Genomic DNA, 18,007 nt, shown 5'->3' with positions numbered 1-18,007 from the left:
GTCCTCGGTGTGACCCAGCCAGTTCCCGAGTTTGGGAGTCCCAGTACCACCTTCCTCCCTCTGCCTGTCGAGTCGAGTCTCATTCTACATCCCCACAACCACTCGCACAAGGCAGAGAACGCCCACTAGCATCAAGGAGAAAAAAATAATCATTTAAGGAAAACTGACCAGTCTCATTCAGAATGCCACCACACCTCAGAAGGTAGAACTACGGCCTAGAAGGGACAGGAAGAAGAGGGGATGGGTGGCTTAGACGGCAGCAGAACCTGGGCTCTCCAGCTTCCACCTGACCGCCACGGCAAAGAGCAGGACCTCTGACTGTCCAGGTCCTCCACGTCCCCATTAAGCCCCTTCTCTGGACAGTCCTAGCTCTCAGATCTTTCATCTTGTGGCTCATCGTTTGAACCTGGCTAAGCTTTCTTGGCTACAACAGCCTTGCCGTCTTGTAGCCAAATGCAAAAGACACCACCCGAGCCTAGCACACCGCAGTGAGCTCAGTCACGTCTCTCAGTGCTGAGCCGGGGCATCAGGGCATCAGGCGGTAAGCCCTCCCTCCACAAAGTCAAGGCCACAGCCTACACCAACTCCAGCCCTTGACTTCCTTGCTGCACATTAAGGGAAAGAAGCCTGGATAGAGCTGTTAAGGGAGCAGGGAGAGGAGGAAAAGGGAAGGGGGAAGAGGGAAGGGGATGGGAGGGCACCACCTCTATTGCTCCTATTGGGTTCTGAGGCTAGAGGTGAGGTTGGAAAGGCTTTACCAGGTATCACCAACAGGGGCTCAATTAAAGATCTGATTTATTCAAGTATCTGAAAACATTCTACAACGAAAACTGTTATTAGATGCTGCTTGTACTGTGCTATGGACCACGCACATACTGCCATACTGTTTTCAGAAGACTTGAAATGCCAATGTTTGATATAGTTTAAAAACCGTACACCTGATGGAAAAGGAAGACAATTTAATGTTTCATCCGGATCCAGATGTGCACCAAATTACAGGACAGCTCCAATCGGCCAACAGGTGTTTCATGATGGTATCCAAGAAGAAACGGTTGGTGATGGACAATTCAGAAATGCTTCCCCAAAAGGTGGATGGTTCTTTAAAAAGTTTCAGGTCACAACCCTTGCAGAAAACACTGACGCCCAACACACTGATTCTCGGTCCAGGAAACACGGGTCTTCCAGGTTCCGCGTGGCTGGGGTGCCCCCCAACAATCGTGTTTCTGTGGTGTAACTAAGAGGGTCCTTTGGACCAGACAGGGAGCAGGTGGGGACTGTGCACCGTCAGTCATAGTGGATGGCAGTGTAAAAGATGATCCAAATGACCTAGAGAGGAAACAAGCAATGTTCATGGGCTCCCTCACCAACAGGGTCAACACAGGCTCCCATTCCACAAAACAAAAGCATCCTAAGAATGTGCGCACAGTGTACTTCCCGGGGGCTATCCAATGCATAAGCTGCTTGGGACAAGAGCACTGAAATCAAGCTGTCTCTAATAGAGCCCAGGACCACCGTCCTGTGCTCCCAAAGGGACCCTGGACAAGTCTCTCCCCTTGCCAAACAGAGACCAGAGTGCGAGGGCTTAGAGTTATAGGTGTGGAAATGATACAGGTAAAGCAAACTGTACTGCTAGTAAGTGTTAGCATTAGCAACAAACGTGAAAACAAAACTACATCATATCCTGTCAGCTTCATATCAAATAAAGCAGAGGTTCTCAAACCTGACTCGCCTTTGCAATCTCGTGGGCTCTTTAAAAACATACAGAGAGATGCCTGGGCGCCACCTCCCAGAGATTCTGATTTCGTTGTTTGGGCTAGGTTCTATAATTGTTTAAAAATAACTTTGAGGTATAATTCATATTTCATGAAGTTTACGCTTTTAAAGTATACAATTCAGAGGTTTTTTAGTATATTCAGAGTTGTGAAAACATTTTGGAGCATTTGCGTCACCCTGAAGACAACATCTATTCCCATTATCAGTTACTTCCCATTTCCCCTCCCCCCCGCCACTGGCAACCATTAATCTACTTCTTATCCATGTGGATCTGCCTATTCTAGACATTTCACATAAATGGAATCATACAACATGTGGTCTTTTGTGTCTGGATTCTTTCACCTAGCAGAATGTTTTCAAGGTTCATCCTTGTAGCATGTACCAGTTCTTCATTCCTCTTTATGGCCAAGTAATATTCTACTGTCTGGGTATATAACATTTTATCTAGCCATTCATCGGGTGACGGCTGTTTGCATTTTTTGGCTGTTATGAATATATTTTTAAATGTTTTCCAGTTTTCAATATGCAGCCAGAGTTGAGAATTAGATGTAGAAACTGACAATGAGCTCTGGATTTGCTCACCACAGGGAGACTATACAGTGTATCACACCACATCTTTTGGGACATTAACTCAAGAAAGGACATGCCCTCCAGCCTCAGGAGTCTTGAAAAATGGTACCCACATCACACACTGTAACTCAGTCAAGGGGCTCCCCTTGAATAACTGGCATCTCAGGAAATGACAAAACCTGCTGTGAAATTACCAGCTACACATACCATGAACAAGGCAAACGATGTCATAAACCCTTCCTTTGTGAGCTCCCACGTGCCGCCATACTCTTCCTCATCTATCTGTAGGTAGTTGCTGAAGTAGAGGTACAGGACACCTGCATTGATCAGGCAGAATCTGGAGCAAGGGAGAACAAGCACCAAACTTAAACTGTAAGCTTGGAAGACTGAGAACTCCCACCAACACGGTCCAGCTCTATCAGGGCACTTGCTGTCGCACAGTTAACTCTATTACGGAGGCAAATGAAATAATACATAAAAACGCCTAGGCCCTCAATGGAGCTGCCCACTTGGTTGTGCTAGAGACTTAAAAAAGGAGCATCTCTTTTTAGCTGACCAGCAAAAGCAGAAAATAAAATAAAAATGAAGCACATATAAGTTCTCCAAGTCCCCTTGAAGTAAGACAGAAGGCTGCTTGCTGAACAGCCCCAAATAGGTCCAGTACCTGACATGGGCCTCCAGGTAGCTCCAGCTCGGGGGGTGGGGTGGGGGGGCATGGGGAAAACACATGTTAAGCTGCTGCTTCATGGCCTAGTTGAGCAAGCAAGGGCATAGTAAAGCAGCCTCTGCATAATTCCCAACGGGAGACAATTTCTGAATGTCCACTGTCTGCTACTGCACTTGATGCAGAGGTGAACATGACAGTTCCTGCCCTCAGCTCACCGCCTATTAGGAGCCAGAAACAGCAGGCAGAGTGGAATTGAAACCAGAGGTTTATGAGCACTTCCAGGAAGGTCTTTGACCCCTATCACATATGATTTAACTGATGCAGGAATCAGAATACCATGAGTAGTAACACATCACTCTGCTCTACTGATCTCTATGTAAAAGTAATATTCATAAAGTGATCAAAACTCTCTTTTTATGATCTTTCCAGTTACGGCACCTAATCCAATGGGGGACTATATGCCTTAGGCCACATCCCTTCTGAAGGCTGCAGTAGAAAATGCAGAGAACAGGTTCCTCCTATCAGTTAAGTGTGGGCTGGTGTAGGGCAGGGCAGTATGATGGCGATGAGGAGTGTATATGGGGGGGGCGGGGCAGGGAACAGACCCTGAGGCTGTCTGTGCAAGGTTAACAAGGAGACAGGGTGTACCTACACCAGGAAGTCTAGTTTGTGAGTAGTCAAGAGTATGGGCTTTCTCGTGAGTGGAAGGAAAAGGAGCTGGGAGGCTGGTTTAGACCTGTTTCAGGACATAAGTACAAATAAAGTTTGAGGACGGGGACTGGGAAAATGGTTGAATGGAGAGGCAAGAATCCCCAAAGGCTTCAAGCCTAAGGACCTGGGAGAACCATGGGTCCAGTAACAGAAGCAGGGAGTCAGGAAGGACAGATGGTTCTTCTTGGATTTCACACGAAATACAGTCCTTGGCTTGGCTATGTCATGGCCATATCCTGATCGTCTACTAGGAATCTTGGGACCCAGCCAATCTGGCCACCTCCCTCTGACAGGAGTTCCATTTTGGACAGGCTGAGTTAGTGGCTCTAGACAGCCTACTATCAGGACTTAGCAATGTCACTCTGGGGCTCAGCTAATAAGCTAAGGCTGGACAGTGACTGGAGACTCTGACAGTCTCCAGCTGTAAGGTGGTTGCTTAGTGAGATGAGAAAGGGAAATATAAGGGAAAGAGATAAATAAAGGATGACAGGGAGAGAGAAAAGGGCTGACATAGGCCCTGCCTTCCAAGGGGCACACATTAAGTAGAAAATGAATTCACAGACACAAAGGCATTTAAAAGTCTGGTGTACCAGGGGGAGGGGTCAGGAAAAGGACTGGAAAGGCTCACACTGAGCTTTAAGGATGGGCATAAATTCTGTATTGGAAACGGGAGAGAATGACATAGCAAATGGGTGGACAAAGAAATGAAAATACTGGGGATTTCCCTGGCAGTCCAGCAGTTGAGACTCCAGCTTCCACTGCAGGTGGGCAGGGGTTCAATTCCTGGTGGGGAAACTAACATCCTTCATGTCACATGGGGCAGCCAAAACAAAACAAAACAAAAAAAAACTGACTCTCAAATGGATTTTTAACAATTCTATCTTAAAAACTCCAGTCTTAACAAAATAACGAATCTAACAAATACTGACTTCAGGGCTGGAAGGTAATATATGACTCTGCTTCCAAGGGTCAATGGGAACTCGTTTCAGCTTTTCAAAAATTTTAACAAGCATTCACTGAGCACCTCTTGATCATGTGCCAAGCTCTATGAGAGACAGAGGCAGAAAGGGATGAATAGAACCCCTCTCCAATTACGTAAAACCTCGGCAGACAGAACAGAACCATCACACTCAGTTCCCAGGCAAATTTTAAGTAACGAGACCCAAGGAAATGGCTTTACCTTAATAGGTCCTAGCTGGTGCCCACACCAGAAATGAAGAGAAGTCAAGTGGGGGTCCAGACAGAGGGCAGCGAAGGCGGGAAGTGGGGAGGAGACAGTCACCACAACTGAGCACCAGGCAGCTGAGTCAGATAGATGGAGGAAAGGGGGTGTGTGTGGAAAAAATCAATGTCCTTGGGCACTTTCCAAGAGCTGGGAAAAAGGTGCCAACCAAAGGAGGGAAGGGATTCCTTTGGAGAGAAACTGGCTCTGGCAGGACAGTGTGGGACTGAACCCTAGAAAACAGGCAGTCCTGAGAAAGTGGCATGATGGGTAAGCCACTCCAAGATGAATTCACTGCAAACACCCTGTTTCTTGCTTTCTCAATAGCCAGCCATATTTTATCACTCTTTGTAAAGCTAATCATATGACTGCAGTGAACCACTTATGGAGTGCCTATGATGTACTAAGCCCTACCTTTAGCAGTTTACTTGAATCACCTCATTTAATTCACACATCAATCTCATGAGGAAGGCACTTCTTTATTGCCCTCATTTTTTAATGAGGAAACTGAGTCTCACAAAGTGAGCTCCAAATTATGTAGCTTGAAAGTGGCAGAGCTGGAACTTGAATCCAGAGCTTTCTAGAAAGTTAAAAATCTGGGGCTTCCCTGGTGGTGCAGTGGTTGAGAATCCGCCTGCCAATGCGGGGGACACGGGTTCGTGCCCCGGTCCGGGAGGATCCCACATGCCGCGGAGTGGCTGGGCCCGTGAGCCGTGGCCGCTGAGCCTGTGCTCCGCAATGGGAGAGGCCACAGGAGTGAGAGGCCCGCGTACCGCAAAAAAAAAAAAAAAATCTGTTTGGGCAGCCTTACTCATTTGCCACAGTGGGAAGGATACTAGACTAGCTCTAGTCTTTGCTATATTATTTGCAGATTGGTGACTTCGGAAAAATCCCGTAGGACTCCTACAAGACGAGATAGGTGCTGGGGATTTGAACCAGTGTCATCCTCTCCTAGAAAAGTGATCTGGGGAAGACAGGAGACTGACTACCTTTTGCCTTTAGATTGCCTTCTGCCTTCTCTGGCATTTTCCTTATATCTGCCTTTTTTCTCACAGAAAGCTAAAATTGGGTGACCAACATTCTAAAAATGTATCTACATACCATTTCCACCCTGAGAAGACCTCTGTGAACACCAGGTCCTGCCCGTGTCTCATCACCCTCAATGAGTCCTCATCAAATGTCCACTCTGTCAAAGTCAGTCAGAGGATAAACTCTTACGGTTTCCTTGGACAAATGCTTTGATCAGCATCATAAATCGAAAACCTCTTTAGGGACTTCCCTGGTGGCGCAATGGTTAAGGATCTGCCTACCAATGCAGGGGACACAGGTTCGAGCCCTGGTCTGGGAAGATCCCACATGCCGCGGAGCAACTAAGCCCCATGCACCACAACTACGGAGCCTGCACTCTAGAGCCCTCGAGACACAACTACTGAGCCCGTGTACCACAACTACTGAAGCCCGCATGCCTACAGCCTGTGCTCCACAACAAGAGTAGCCACTGCAATGAGAAGCCTGCGCACCGCAATGAAGAGTAGCCCCCTCTCACCACAACTAAGCCTGCGCTCAACAACGAAGACCCGATGCAGCCATACATACATACATACATATATACATACATACATAAATACAACAACAACAACTCTTTAGTTAGGAGAGGGAACTGTACATTCCTTTTGGGTTATCTTCTGAAAAAACAGGCAACTCAAAGAAGTTTGAAACTGTTTCACACTTTTCACCCCAGAGTAAGGAATAAGAGATGTATGTGATCATGGTTAAAATAATATATGTGATTTTCCATGGGTGAGTATGACAGTTTGTATTCCCAGAGGCCTGCCTGTCTATTTCTACTATAACTTGCCCACAACTCCTATCCTAAGACAATTCCGGGACTTCCCTGGTGGTCCAGTGGTAAAGAATCCACCTTATAATGCAGGGAATTTGGGTTCAATCGCTGGTTGGGGAACTAAGATCCCGATACATGCCATGGGGCAACTAAGCCCGCACGCCACAACTACTAAGCTTGTGCGCCTCAACACGAGAGCCCACGTGCCACAAACTACAGAGCTCACATGCTCTGAAGCCTGCATGCCACAACTAGAGAAGAGAAAACCCGCACGCCACAATGAAGAGCCCGCGCACCACGACAAAAGATCCCACATTACTCAATAAAGATCCTGTGTGCCGCAACTAAGACCCGATGCAGCCAAAAATAAATAAAATATAATAAAATAAAATAAATACATCTTAAAAAAAAAGAAAAACACAATTTCCACAAATCCTATTAATTCAACCTGGCGGGCATTTGGACTTGCTCTCAGTGACTGGTTAACAAGCTGAGCCACGACTGGGAGCTCGTGTCAACTGCTGCCACAGGCACACAATAAAAAACTGAGGGCTTAATCTCTACTTCTTCACTGCCTTTAAAATGTAGGCACCTGGGACTTCCCAGGCGGTCCAGTGGTTAGGACTCCACGCTTCCACTGCAGGGGGCATGGGTTCCATCCCTGTTCAGGGAACTAAAGATCCCGCATGCTGCAAGACGCGGCCAAAAAAAAAGGAGGGACCTAAAACAACTTCTGCCAAGTCCAAGATTCTGGACATCCAGCGCAGTGCACAAGGGAGTGGTCATCAAGTATCAGAAGCTCTTCCACTTTCCAAACTTCCACAGACAACAAAGGTCATGTCAGAACTAGATGCCTGCTGCCAACAGGCAATATGGCAACCTCTTGCATGAGGTCACTAAGGACCCATGAATGAATAAACTAACCTGGATCTTCATAAAGGTAACATGCCTGACCCAAGCTGCTCCCAAGCCTGTGGAACTGACGAGTGCTGTATCAGACCCAGGAGTGCCATCATGGGGCCAGTTTTTTGATTTAGTCATTACACACACACACACACACACACACACACACAGGGAAAAAAAACAAAACAAAAAACCCAAGACTTACCCTGCTATTCCCAAGAAACCTCGCAATGGTAACACTCCCCAAATGACACCTAGGACCACAGCAATGATCTGTCGGAACCAGTAGATCACATCTAAAAATTCATCCTGTAGAAAAGAGAGAATGTGTGCATAATCTGGAGTGGGTGCCACAAGAGAGCCTCTTGTGATAGGTGAGGAACAGAAAAGCTTTCTGCTAAACTCATCTTCCAGAGGAATTTTCCCCAAAAGCAACGGTATACAGTTCTTGAATCTCCACATCTTCTTATACTAAAATGTGGTTAAAAAATGATGTATTTAGTTATCTTAAGTGATGGCTTCCAGGGCGTTGTGCTCTACATAAAAATTTTTAGAAAAATCATTTACTTAATTTTTTCAGAAGCTACAAAAATGAAATTGCTGTGATAATAACTGAGCTACTGGCCAGTTAGTTATCTGACCTGGAGAGACAAGAACAGACTATCCACAAGCAGAAGGGCTGACTGTTAACCAATTCAGTACCACCTTCCCACACTCTGAATTTTGAGTAAGTCACAAAAGAGAAAAGAGATTAGAAACAAAAGTACAGGAGGGGGCTTCCCTGGTGGCGCAGTGGTTGAGAGTCCGCCTGCCGATGCAGGGGACACGGGTTCGTGCCCCGGTCCGGGAAGATCCCACATGCCGCGGAGCGGCTGGGCCCGTGAGCCATGGCCGCTGAGCCTGCGCGTCCGCATTGGGAGAGGCCACAGCAGTGAGAGGCCCGCGTAACGCAAAAAAAAAAAAAAAAAAAAAAAGTGCAGGAGGCAGGTGCCTGCATATCCAATTTTCATACAAGAACACGGAAGACTCAGGTTTCTGACCTGCCCTGGACTGCAGAAACCAGTCCTTACACAAAAAAGGAAAGAAATGACACAGCAAATCAGAAAGATTTTACAAGAGCTGGGCAGCACTGGGGGCAGGACAAGGGCACCTTCAGGAAGTACCTCCCATCCCCCCCCTTTACAGGAACTCTAGGGAAAACTACTTCTGATGAAAGTAACTGATGAAAAACTACTTCATCAGTCCAAAAAAATAAAAGGGGGGGAAAGACTGCAAATCTAACATTCTTTTCAGGCCAACTGGAATCAAGCTATTTGTGATGGTTCCTTCCACGCGATGGAGCAGAGTTGGGGAAGTGCTTACACTCAGATCTTCTGAATGCGTGTGACCAGTAAGGACATCTTGAAGTCCCCCAACCATTCCTCACACACATTTGGTGGTTTCTCCCCCACTCCCTCGCGTGTATACACACACACACACCACACTCACCCCTGAAAGGTGGTCTCATTCTCCCCTCTCAACTCTCACACTTATTCTGTTTTCTCATTCAACAGAAAAGCACTGACAGCTCACCTTTAGTGAGCCTCACCATGTGCTAAACGCTTTACCGCACCACGGTACCCGACTTCAGAGTTGTTCGGAGACTTGAGTGAGATGACGCACAGAGGGCGCCCAACACACAGCAAGCACTCAGTAGAAGTCTGTTACCGTTACTGTTCGTGCTAACCACGGTGGTAAGTTGTTAATTCGACAAGGTAAGTCACTTACTCAAGATCCTACTGGGAGTAAAAGGCGGAGATCGAATCGAATTCAGCTCGCTCTCGCCGTTCAAGCACCCGACCTGCCCGCGGGGGGGCAACTGCTCCGCCCCCTCCTTGCTGCTTCCCGCGTGACCCGGGCGACTTCACTCTTAGGCCACTCCGTAGTGAGCCCGGAGCCCGACAGCCGGACCCTCCGAGTTCACCCCGACACCCTTGGACCACCCGCCCCACCACCCCGAACACTCGGCAGCGCCCGGACAGGGGCAGGGGCAGGCTCGGGCCTGTCCATTCGTCCCCGAGTCCCAGCCGGCTCCTCGAACGTGCGCCCTCGCCAGGCCCCACCGCACCTTGTCCTCCCAGGCCGCGTCGCTCCGTAGCACCTTGCTCCAGACGGAGACTTTGAGGGCCCCGTTAGCCAGCAGCGGCTGAGGCGGCTCCTCCTTCCGCCGCCCGCCGCTCATCCTCCCGTCGCGCCGCCCGGGCCGGGCCTGGGGCGCGCGGGCCGATCTAAAAGAGGTCGGGGTCTGGGGTCGCGGGTCACGGCGCACGGGGCGTGGCGGTGGCGGTGGCGGCGGCGGCAGCAACAGGCTCAGCGGATCGGTTCGGCGGCGCGCCTGCGGCTGCCCCCACTTACCCGAACACCCTGGCTCTGCTAGCTCGGCCGAGACCAGGAGCGCGGAGGGCGGAACAACGCAGCGCCGCGCGTCCTCCCGCCGACGTGCCCACGCAGCCAATCGGTGGCCGCACAGCCGTCTACACGGAAGAGCAACCGTCGCTTCGGCGCAAGCGCTCTACGCGCGGGGAAGTGACGGCACGCTTCCGCCAGCCCCGCGGTAGAGTGAGAGGGAAGGGACAATCTTGGTACGGACGGCGACACGAGCGCGAGGAGGTGCTGCGGAGACTGAAGAACGGTGGCTGAGGCGAAAGCAGAGGTTGGGACAGGAGCGTCGTCCAATCCACCGCAGCTTGTCCCGTCGAGCAGCGGGGCAGAACGCGGCGCTACCTTTCCCGAGGCGTCCTTTCGAGCCCAAACCTTGCTCCCCGGAAGCCCCAAGTTGCCCCTCAGGATTTAGCCCTTGCTCGTTTTCTCCCCTAACCCTTCAAGTCCCGTAGGACCTTGTTCACAGAGTTAATTCTTTTCCGTAATAACTTAGTGTCTCCTCATGCCTAGCACCCTCTTTTGACAAATGTGAGCCCTGAGATCCAAAAAGGGGAAGTGATTTTCTAAGGCTGCATGGCATGTTGGAACCAGCTGAGGGCTCCTCGGGGGAGTAAAGTTGCGAGAGTACTTTATTGGCTATCAGAAGATCTGGGTATTCATCTATCGTGGCCTCGCTATGGGCTTGGTTAGTGGTTCGCAAAGTGTGTTTCTGGACCAGCAGCAGCTGCATCACCTGGGAACTTGATTAGAGATTCAAATTCTGAGACCCCCATCCCAGACCTAACTGAATCAGAAATTCTGTGGGTGGGGCCCATAATCAGCGTTTCAGTAAGCCCTCCTGGTGATGCCATTTGCACTGTGCTATGTAGCAAGGCCCATCATCCTACGTTTATATAGGCAAAGAAACTTGCTCAGAATCACTCGACTGTTACCTGGGTCTGACTTCAAAATCTGCACTCTGGGGAGTTCCCTGATGGTCCAGTGGTTGGGGCCCCACGCACTTTCACTGCCATGACCCCAGGTTCAATCCCTGGTCAGGGAACTAAGATCTTGCAAGCTGGGTGGCGAGCCCAAAAAAGAAAATCCGCCCCTTTTTTTTTTTTTTTTTTAAATCCGCACTCTTACACTTGAAGTCTTAAGGAATATCAGTAAGGTCAGAACATCCTTTGCATACCTGTCAACATTCAGATGTAGTTCTCCACCTTAGGTGAACTATGGTATCTCCTAGGAAACTTTTTCAGAATACCATAGCTGTTGTTTTCTCCCACAACCCAATCCCAAGATCCTGTTTCAGTAGGTTGTGTGGGGCTGGACCCCAAAGATGATACACACTTCAACAGACATGACTTTGTCTGGACCTGGTGGGACAGCCATATACCTGACATGGACGTACAACTTTAGTACTAACTTTCCCATGGATCTTGTTCTTATCAGCCCTCCCTTCTCTGAACAGTTTCTCTCCCATATGCAAAACTGTGGTAAAGCCTAACCAGCTCACTCCAGTTTGGATGTGCACCACTGATATAAAGCCTATTTTTTATAGACTCCCTGGTGGCATGCAGTGCTGGAGACAGACAGATCATTCTGTCATAGAATGTTGGGAAAATACCTAGCCTGGAGTCAAAGACAGAAGAGGTAAGTTTTTAGTCTGCTGGGTCTGGTGGCAAAGGTTTGTAATGGGGAATTTGATCTGGGGGTTAGGGAAGACTGAACTCTGAGGGAAAAATAGGAATTAAGAAGAGGGAGAGGGAGGGGAAGGGAAGAGGGCATTCCAGGAGATGAAACCATGTCGGCTAATGGTGAGGTATAAAGCCACAAGTTGGGGAAGGACTAGGAGAATCATGCTGAATAATTTTTTCCAGTGGTATAGAAAAATAATTGATGTACATCACTGTATAAGTTTAAGGTCTACAGCATGATAGTTTGACTTACATATATTGTGAAATGATTACCACAGTAGGATCAGCTAACCTCCACCTTCTCAGATAGATACAATAAAAAGAAAAGAAAGAAGAATCTGAAAAAGGAAAAAAACATTCTACTGTCCTGAGAACTCTTAGGATTTACTCTCTTAACTTTCCTATACATTGTATGGCAGAGTGTTAGCTATAGTCATCATGTTGTATGTTATATCCCTAGTACTTACTTATCTTATAACTGAAAGTCTGTATCTTTGGACCACCTTTCTCCACTTTCCAGGGCTCCCCTCACCCTCTGCCTCTGATAACCACAAGTCTGATCGCTTTTGCTACGAGTTTTTAAATTTTTATTATACTTTTAAAAGATTCCACATGTAAGTGAGGTCATACAGTATTTGGCTTTCTCTGTCTGACTTATTTCACTTAGCATAATGCCTTCAAGTTCCATCCATGATGTGGCAAATGGTAGGATGTTCTCTTTTTTATGGCTGAATAATATTCGTGTATGTTTGTATGTATCTCACAACTTCTTTATCCATTCATCCATCGATGGACACTTAGGTTGTTTTCATGTCTTGGCCATTGTACATAATATTGCTATGAAAATGGGGGTGCAGATATCTTTTTGAGTTCGTGTTTTCATTTCCTTTGGGTATATTCTCAGAAGTGGAATTGCTGGATTGTATGGTAGTTCTATTTTTAATTCTTTAAGTATCCTCTACAGTGTTTTCCACAGTGACTGTACCAATTTACAATCCCACCAACAGTGCACAAGGATTCCCTTTTTTCCACAACCACGCCGGTATTTGTTATTTCTTGTCTTTTTGATGATGGCCATGAAGAATTTGTTTTTGGTACGCGGGCCTCTTACTGTTGTGGCCTCTCCCGTTGCGGAGCACAGGCTCCGGACGCGCAGGCCCAGCGGCCATGGCTCACGGGCCTAGCCGCTCCGCGGCATGTGAGATCTTCCTGGACCGGGGCACAAACCCGTGTCCCCTGCATCGGCAGGTGGACTCTCAACCACTGCGCCACCAGGGAAGCCTGAAGAATTTGTTTTTATCCCAAGCGTGGAGGAAGCCACAGAAAGGATTTTAGCAGGGAACACTTTACTTTTCAGGTTTGCATCTTGACAAGATCACCCTGGCTGCTATTTGAAGGACTGGATCACAGTGGGAGACTAGTTTTTAGATAAGATTTTTTTTTCCTCTTTTTATTGGCTGCGTTGGGTCTTTGTTACTGCGCAGGCCTTCTCTAGTTGCGGTGAGGGGGGCGCTACTCTTCACTGTGGTGCACGGGCTTATTGCAGTGGCGTCTCCTCGTGTAGCTCGGGCTCTAGGCGCGCGGGCCTCAGTAGTTGTGGCGCCCGGGCTTCGTTGCTCTGCGGCATGTGGGATCTTCCCGGACCAGAGCTCGAACCCATGTCCCTTGCATTGGCAGGCAGATTCTTAACCACTGCACCACCAGGGAAGCCCCGGGAGACTAGTTTAAAGACTTAAAGTTACCCAGGTAAAATTTGGTGGGGGCAGTGAAGATGGAGAAAATTGGAATAAAACTTATAATAAATAATGATAATTATTATTAATAATTATTAAATTTAATGATTTTATTATTAAATAAATTTAAATAATAAATTTATTGTTAAAATAATAAATTTATTGTTAATTATTAAACATTTATTATTAAAATAATAGAAGTTAATTCTTTTTTAAAACTTAAAAAAATTTTAAAATTTTGCTATAAAATATACATAACAAAATTTGCTATTTTTAAGTCTATAGTTCTGTGACACAGTGAAGTACATTTACTTTGTAGTGTGGCTATCACTACTATCCATTTTCAGAACACTTTCATCTTACAAAACTGAATCTTGGTGCCCATTAAACTATTAACTCCCCGTTCTCCCCTCCCCTCAGCACCTGGCAATTACCATTCTACTTTCTGTCTCTGAATTTGACTAAGTTCCTCATAAGACTGTAATCACAGTGTTGTCTTTTTCTAATTGGCTTATTTCACTTAGCACACCATCTTCAAGGTTCATCTATGTCATAGCATGTCAGAATTTCCTTCCTTTGTAAGGCTGAATAATAGCTTTGTTAAATGTCCACGGTATATACATTTTATTTATCTATTCATCTGTTAAGGGACACTTGGGCTGCTTCCACCTTTTTGCTATTGTGAATAATGCTACAGTGAACAAGGGTGTACAAATATCTGTTCATGTCTCTGCTTTCAGTTCTTTTGGGTATATACCCAGAATGGAATTGCTGGATCATATGATAATACTGTTTTTAATTTTTTGAGGAATAGCCATACCGTTTTCCATAGCAGTTGCACCATTTTACACAAGAGTTCCAATTTCTCCACATCCTCATCAACACTTGTTTTCTGTTTTGTGTTTTTTATTCTTTTAACAGCCAACCTAATGGGTGTGAAGTGGTAACTCATTGTTTTTGATTTGCATTTCCCTAATGATTAGTGATGTTGAGCATCTTTTCACGTGCTTGCTGACCATTTGTGTATCTCTTTTGGAGAAATGTCCATTCCAGACCTTTACCTGTTTTTGAGTCTAGTCTTTTGGTTTTTTGTTGTTGAGTTTTAGGAGTTCTGTGTATATTCTAGATATTAATCCCTTATCATATGTGTAATTTGCAAATACCTTCTCTGTCCTGTGGGTTGCCGTTTTACTCTGTTGATAGTGTCCTTTAATATACAAAAGTTTTAAATTCTAATGAAGTGAAATTTGTGTAAGTTTTTGTTGTTGTTTCCTGTGCCTTTGGTGCCACATTCAAGAAATCATTGTCAAGTCCAATGTTGTCAAGTTTTTCCATGTTCTAAGTGTTTTATAGTTTTAGCTCTTATGTTTAGGTCTTTGATTCATTTTGAGTTAATTTTTTTATATGGTGTTAGGTAAGGGTCCACCTTCATTCTTTCAACATGTGGATATCCAGTTTTCCCAGCACCATTTGTTAAAGACTCTACTTTCCCCATTGAATGTTTTTTTGCACCATCATTTGACCATATATGCAAGGGTTTATTTCAGGGCTGTCTCTTTTATTCCATTGGTCTATTTGTCTGTCTTTATGCCAGTACCACTCTTTTGATTACTGTAGCTTTGTAGTAAGCTTTGAAATCAGGAAACGTGAGTCCTCCAACTTTGTTCTTATTTTTCAAGATTGTTTTGGGGATCCCTAGAGACTCCATATGAATTTTAGAATGAGTTTTTCTATTTCTGAAAAAAAAAGTGATTGGGATTTTGATAGAGATTGCGGTGAATCTGTAGATTGCGTTGGTAGTAACAATATCAAGTCTTCTAATCCATGAGCATGAAATGTTTTTCTATTTATTTGTATGTTCTTTAATTTCATTCAGTGATGTTTTGTAGTTTTCGACATATAAGTCTTTCACTTCCTTGGTTAATTCCTAAGTATTTTACTCTTTTTGATGCTATTGTAAATGGAATTGTTTTCTTATTTTCCTTTTCAGATTTTTCATTGCAGAAACAGAGTTGCTTTTTGGGTGCTGATTTTTGTATCCTGAACCTTTGCTGAATCCATTTGTTAGTTCAGCAGTTTTTTGTGTGGAATCATTAGGGTTTTCTACATACCCGATCATACCTGCAAACAGAGCTAACTTTATTTCTCCGCCTCCCCCCGCCCCGCAAAAGTTAATTCTTTATATGTCATATTGTATCATATTTTGAAGCTCTGCTCTTAACTCCAAGATTCTGTAAGTTTGGGTTTACATGGGAGGAGAGGAGAGTGTCACAGAAAGTTGTATTTGAAAGGGTGCTTAGATCCTGCCCAAGGTCACACAGCAAAGTTAGAGGTCCAACAGCCACCTGAAACCTCATCTGTGTCCCTCCTCTTAGCTTTCTAGGAGCAGACAGAGCCAAGCTGGCAGCCTGGAAAGCCCTTGCCGAGAAGGTATTCATGGGACTGAGACGTGTTCCCTTTCTGCTTTTACCCAAAGCTTTCCTTATCTTAGGAAGTGGGGAATTTGGCTGAAACCCAGTGCATCCATCTGGTTAAAATAAACGTCTTGGGTGGTCTAAGATGGAAAAGAACTTAATGAAGAGTCAGATTTGGAAGCGGGAGAGATAGATTTGGAAGTAGAAATGTTGCCTTTGTGAATTTGGGGCTTTTTAGCACCAGTTAAACATATGATGTCAGTCTTGGGCCTGAGGGTGTCCCTTCCAGTTGAATGCCCCTGTAACACTGCCAGCTGCCTATAGCAGGGTTTGGAGGAAGATGTGCTCTGAGGGGTAAGATTGTGGCCTCAGACAGAGATAGATGGAATCACAGAAATCAGGAGCCATGTGGGGGAAAACCAAGGAGCTGTAGAAAGAGCACTGGTTGTGAAGTAGAGGTCTGAGTTTGTATGCTGGTCCTCTTCTTTTTTTTTTTTTTTTTTTTTGTGGTACGTGGGCCTCTCACTGTTGTGGCCTCTCCCGTTGCGGAGCACAGGCTCCAGACGCTCAGGCTCAGCAGCCATGGCTCACGGGCCCAGCTGCTCCGCGGCATGTGGGATCTTCCCGGACCGGGGCACGAACCCGTGTCCCCTGCATCGGCAGGCGGACTCTCAACCACTGCACCACCAGGGAAGCCCCGGCCCTCTTCTTTTTGCTCACAAGAAATATTTTACTAGCATTATTGAGCCCTTACCAGGTCCCAACTTTACTAAATGTTTTTCATACGTTTGTCTCCAAAAGCTGGCTGGCTCTCAGTCACTATACTGAACTCCTCTCCTTTTACAGTAGTCCCTCCTTTATCCACAGGGTACATGTTCCAGGACCCTCAGTGGATGCATGAAACCATGGATAGTAGTAAATCCTATGTATACTATGTTTTTTCCTATGTGTACGTACCTATGATAAAGTTTAATTTATAAGTTAGGCACAGTAAGAGAATATCTGAATCGCCAGCATCACTACTCTTGCATTTTGGGGCCATGATTAAGTAAAATAAGGGTTACTTGATCACAAGCACTGAAGTATAACAACACTGGATCTGATAACAGAGCAGGCTCCTAAGTGAGTAATAGGCGGGGTGGGGAGCACATACAGCATGGATAAGTGGAACAAAGGGATGATTCACGTTCCCGGCCCGGAGGGTGGGAGATTTCATTATGCTACTCAGAACAGCATGCAATTTAAAACTTATGAACTGTTTATTTCTGGAACTTTCCAGTTAATATTTTTGTACTGAGGTTGACCATGGGTAACTGAAACTGTGGAAAGTAAAAGGACTACTGTACCTTTACTTAAAATTTTTCTATAGTGAATGTTGACTACTTATGTAATTAAAATGACAACCTCAGGAAGGCTACACTTGATCTTTAGGACACTATAAACTCCTAGGAGCCGAGGGAAGTCAAATGGTCTTGGGGGACTACTTGGTGGTAGTCTTCCTCTCACCTTGTAACCTTGAAAGATGAGGTGCTATCTTCCCAACCCAGCAGTTTCCTGGGGATAAGTCAGTGTTCTGGACTCTCTGGGGGTAAGGTCTGGGAATTTGCATTTTTGTAAGCTCTCCTGATGCATGAGAACTACTTCTCTGGGTAATTAGTCCCAGTTCTCCCACTTAAAAGCTGTGTGGTATTGGGCAAGTGATTTTTTTAAAAAACATTTATTTATTTATTTATTTGGCTGTGCCAGGTCTTAGTTGCAGCACACAGGATCATCTTTGCAGCATGCGGGATCTAGTTCCCTGACAAGGGATTGAACCCTCCCTGCCCCCTCCCACAGCATTGGGAGCACAGAGTCTTAACCACTGTGCCACCAGGGAAGTCCCTAGAGTGTAGTTTTAAAATCCAGGGACTTCCCTGGTGGTCAATGGGTAAGACTCTGTGCTCTCAATGCAGGGGGCCTGGGTTCAATCCTGGTCGGGGAACTAGATCCCACATGCATGCTGCAACTAAGAAGTCCGCATGCCGCAACTAAAGATCCTGTGTGCCGCAACTAAGACCCGGCGCAGCCTAAA

General features: G+C 46.1%; 1 protein-coding gene across 1 annotated transcript; it reads right to left on the bottom strand.

Moving 5' to 3' along the window:
• Nucleotides 1–778: 778 nt before the first annotated feature.
• On the bottom strand, nt 779–10,137 carry LOC309833336 (GEL complex subunit OPTI). Its single transcript, XM_082671574.1, has 4 exons — nt 9,797–10,137; nt 7,895–7,998; nt 2,551–2,680; nt 779–1,326 (listed from the first exon to the last, which is right to left on the bottom strand). The coding sequence occupies exons 1-4, from the start codon at nt 9,908–9,910 to the stop codon at nt 1,285–1,287; spliced, it is 390 nt and encodes a 129-aa protein (XP_082527700.1). The 5' UTR covers nt 9,911–10,137; the 3' UTR covers nt 779–1,284.
• Between the last annotated feature and the right edge of the window lie 7,870 nt (nt 10,138–18,007).

The sequence above is a fragment of the Grampus griseus genome (genome assembly GCF_964374135.1).
Source record: "Grampus griseus genome assembly, chromosome: 14".
Taxonomy (NCBI): Eukaryota; Metazoa; Chordata; class Mammalia; order Artiodactyla; family Delphinidae; genus Grampus; species Grampus griseus.
Note: the sequence above shows the minus strand (reverse complement) of the source record. Positions and strands in the feature narration are given on the sequence as shown.

What these genes read in the sequence shown, in the direction of transcription:
- LOC309833336 (XM_082671574.1), bottom strand. Translation starts at nt 9,910, where the DNA reads ATGAGCGGCGGGCGGCGGAAGGAGGAGCCGCCTCAGCCGCTGCTGGCT. An exon ending in ACGCGGCCTGGGAGGACAAG is followed by an intron (nt 7,999 to 9,796) that starts GTGCGGTGGGGC and finishes TCTTTTCTACAG; the next exon opens with GATGAATTTTTAGATGTGAT. An exon ending in CATCGTTTGCCTTGTTCATG is followed by an intron (nt 1,327 to 2,550) that starts GTATGTGTAGCT and finishes TTTCCTCTCTAG; the next exon opens with GTCATTTGGATCATCTTTTA.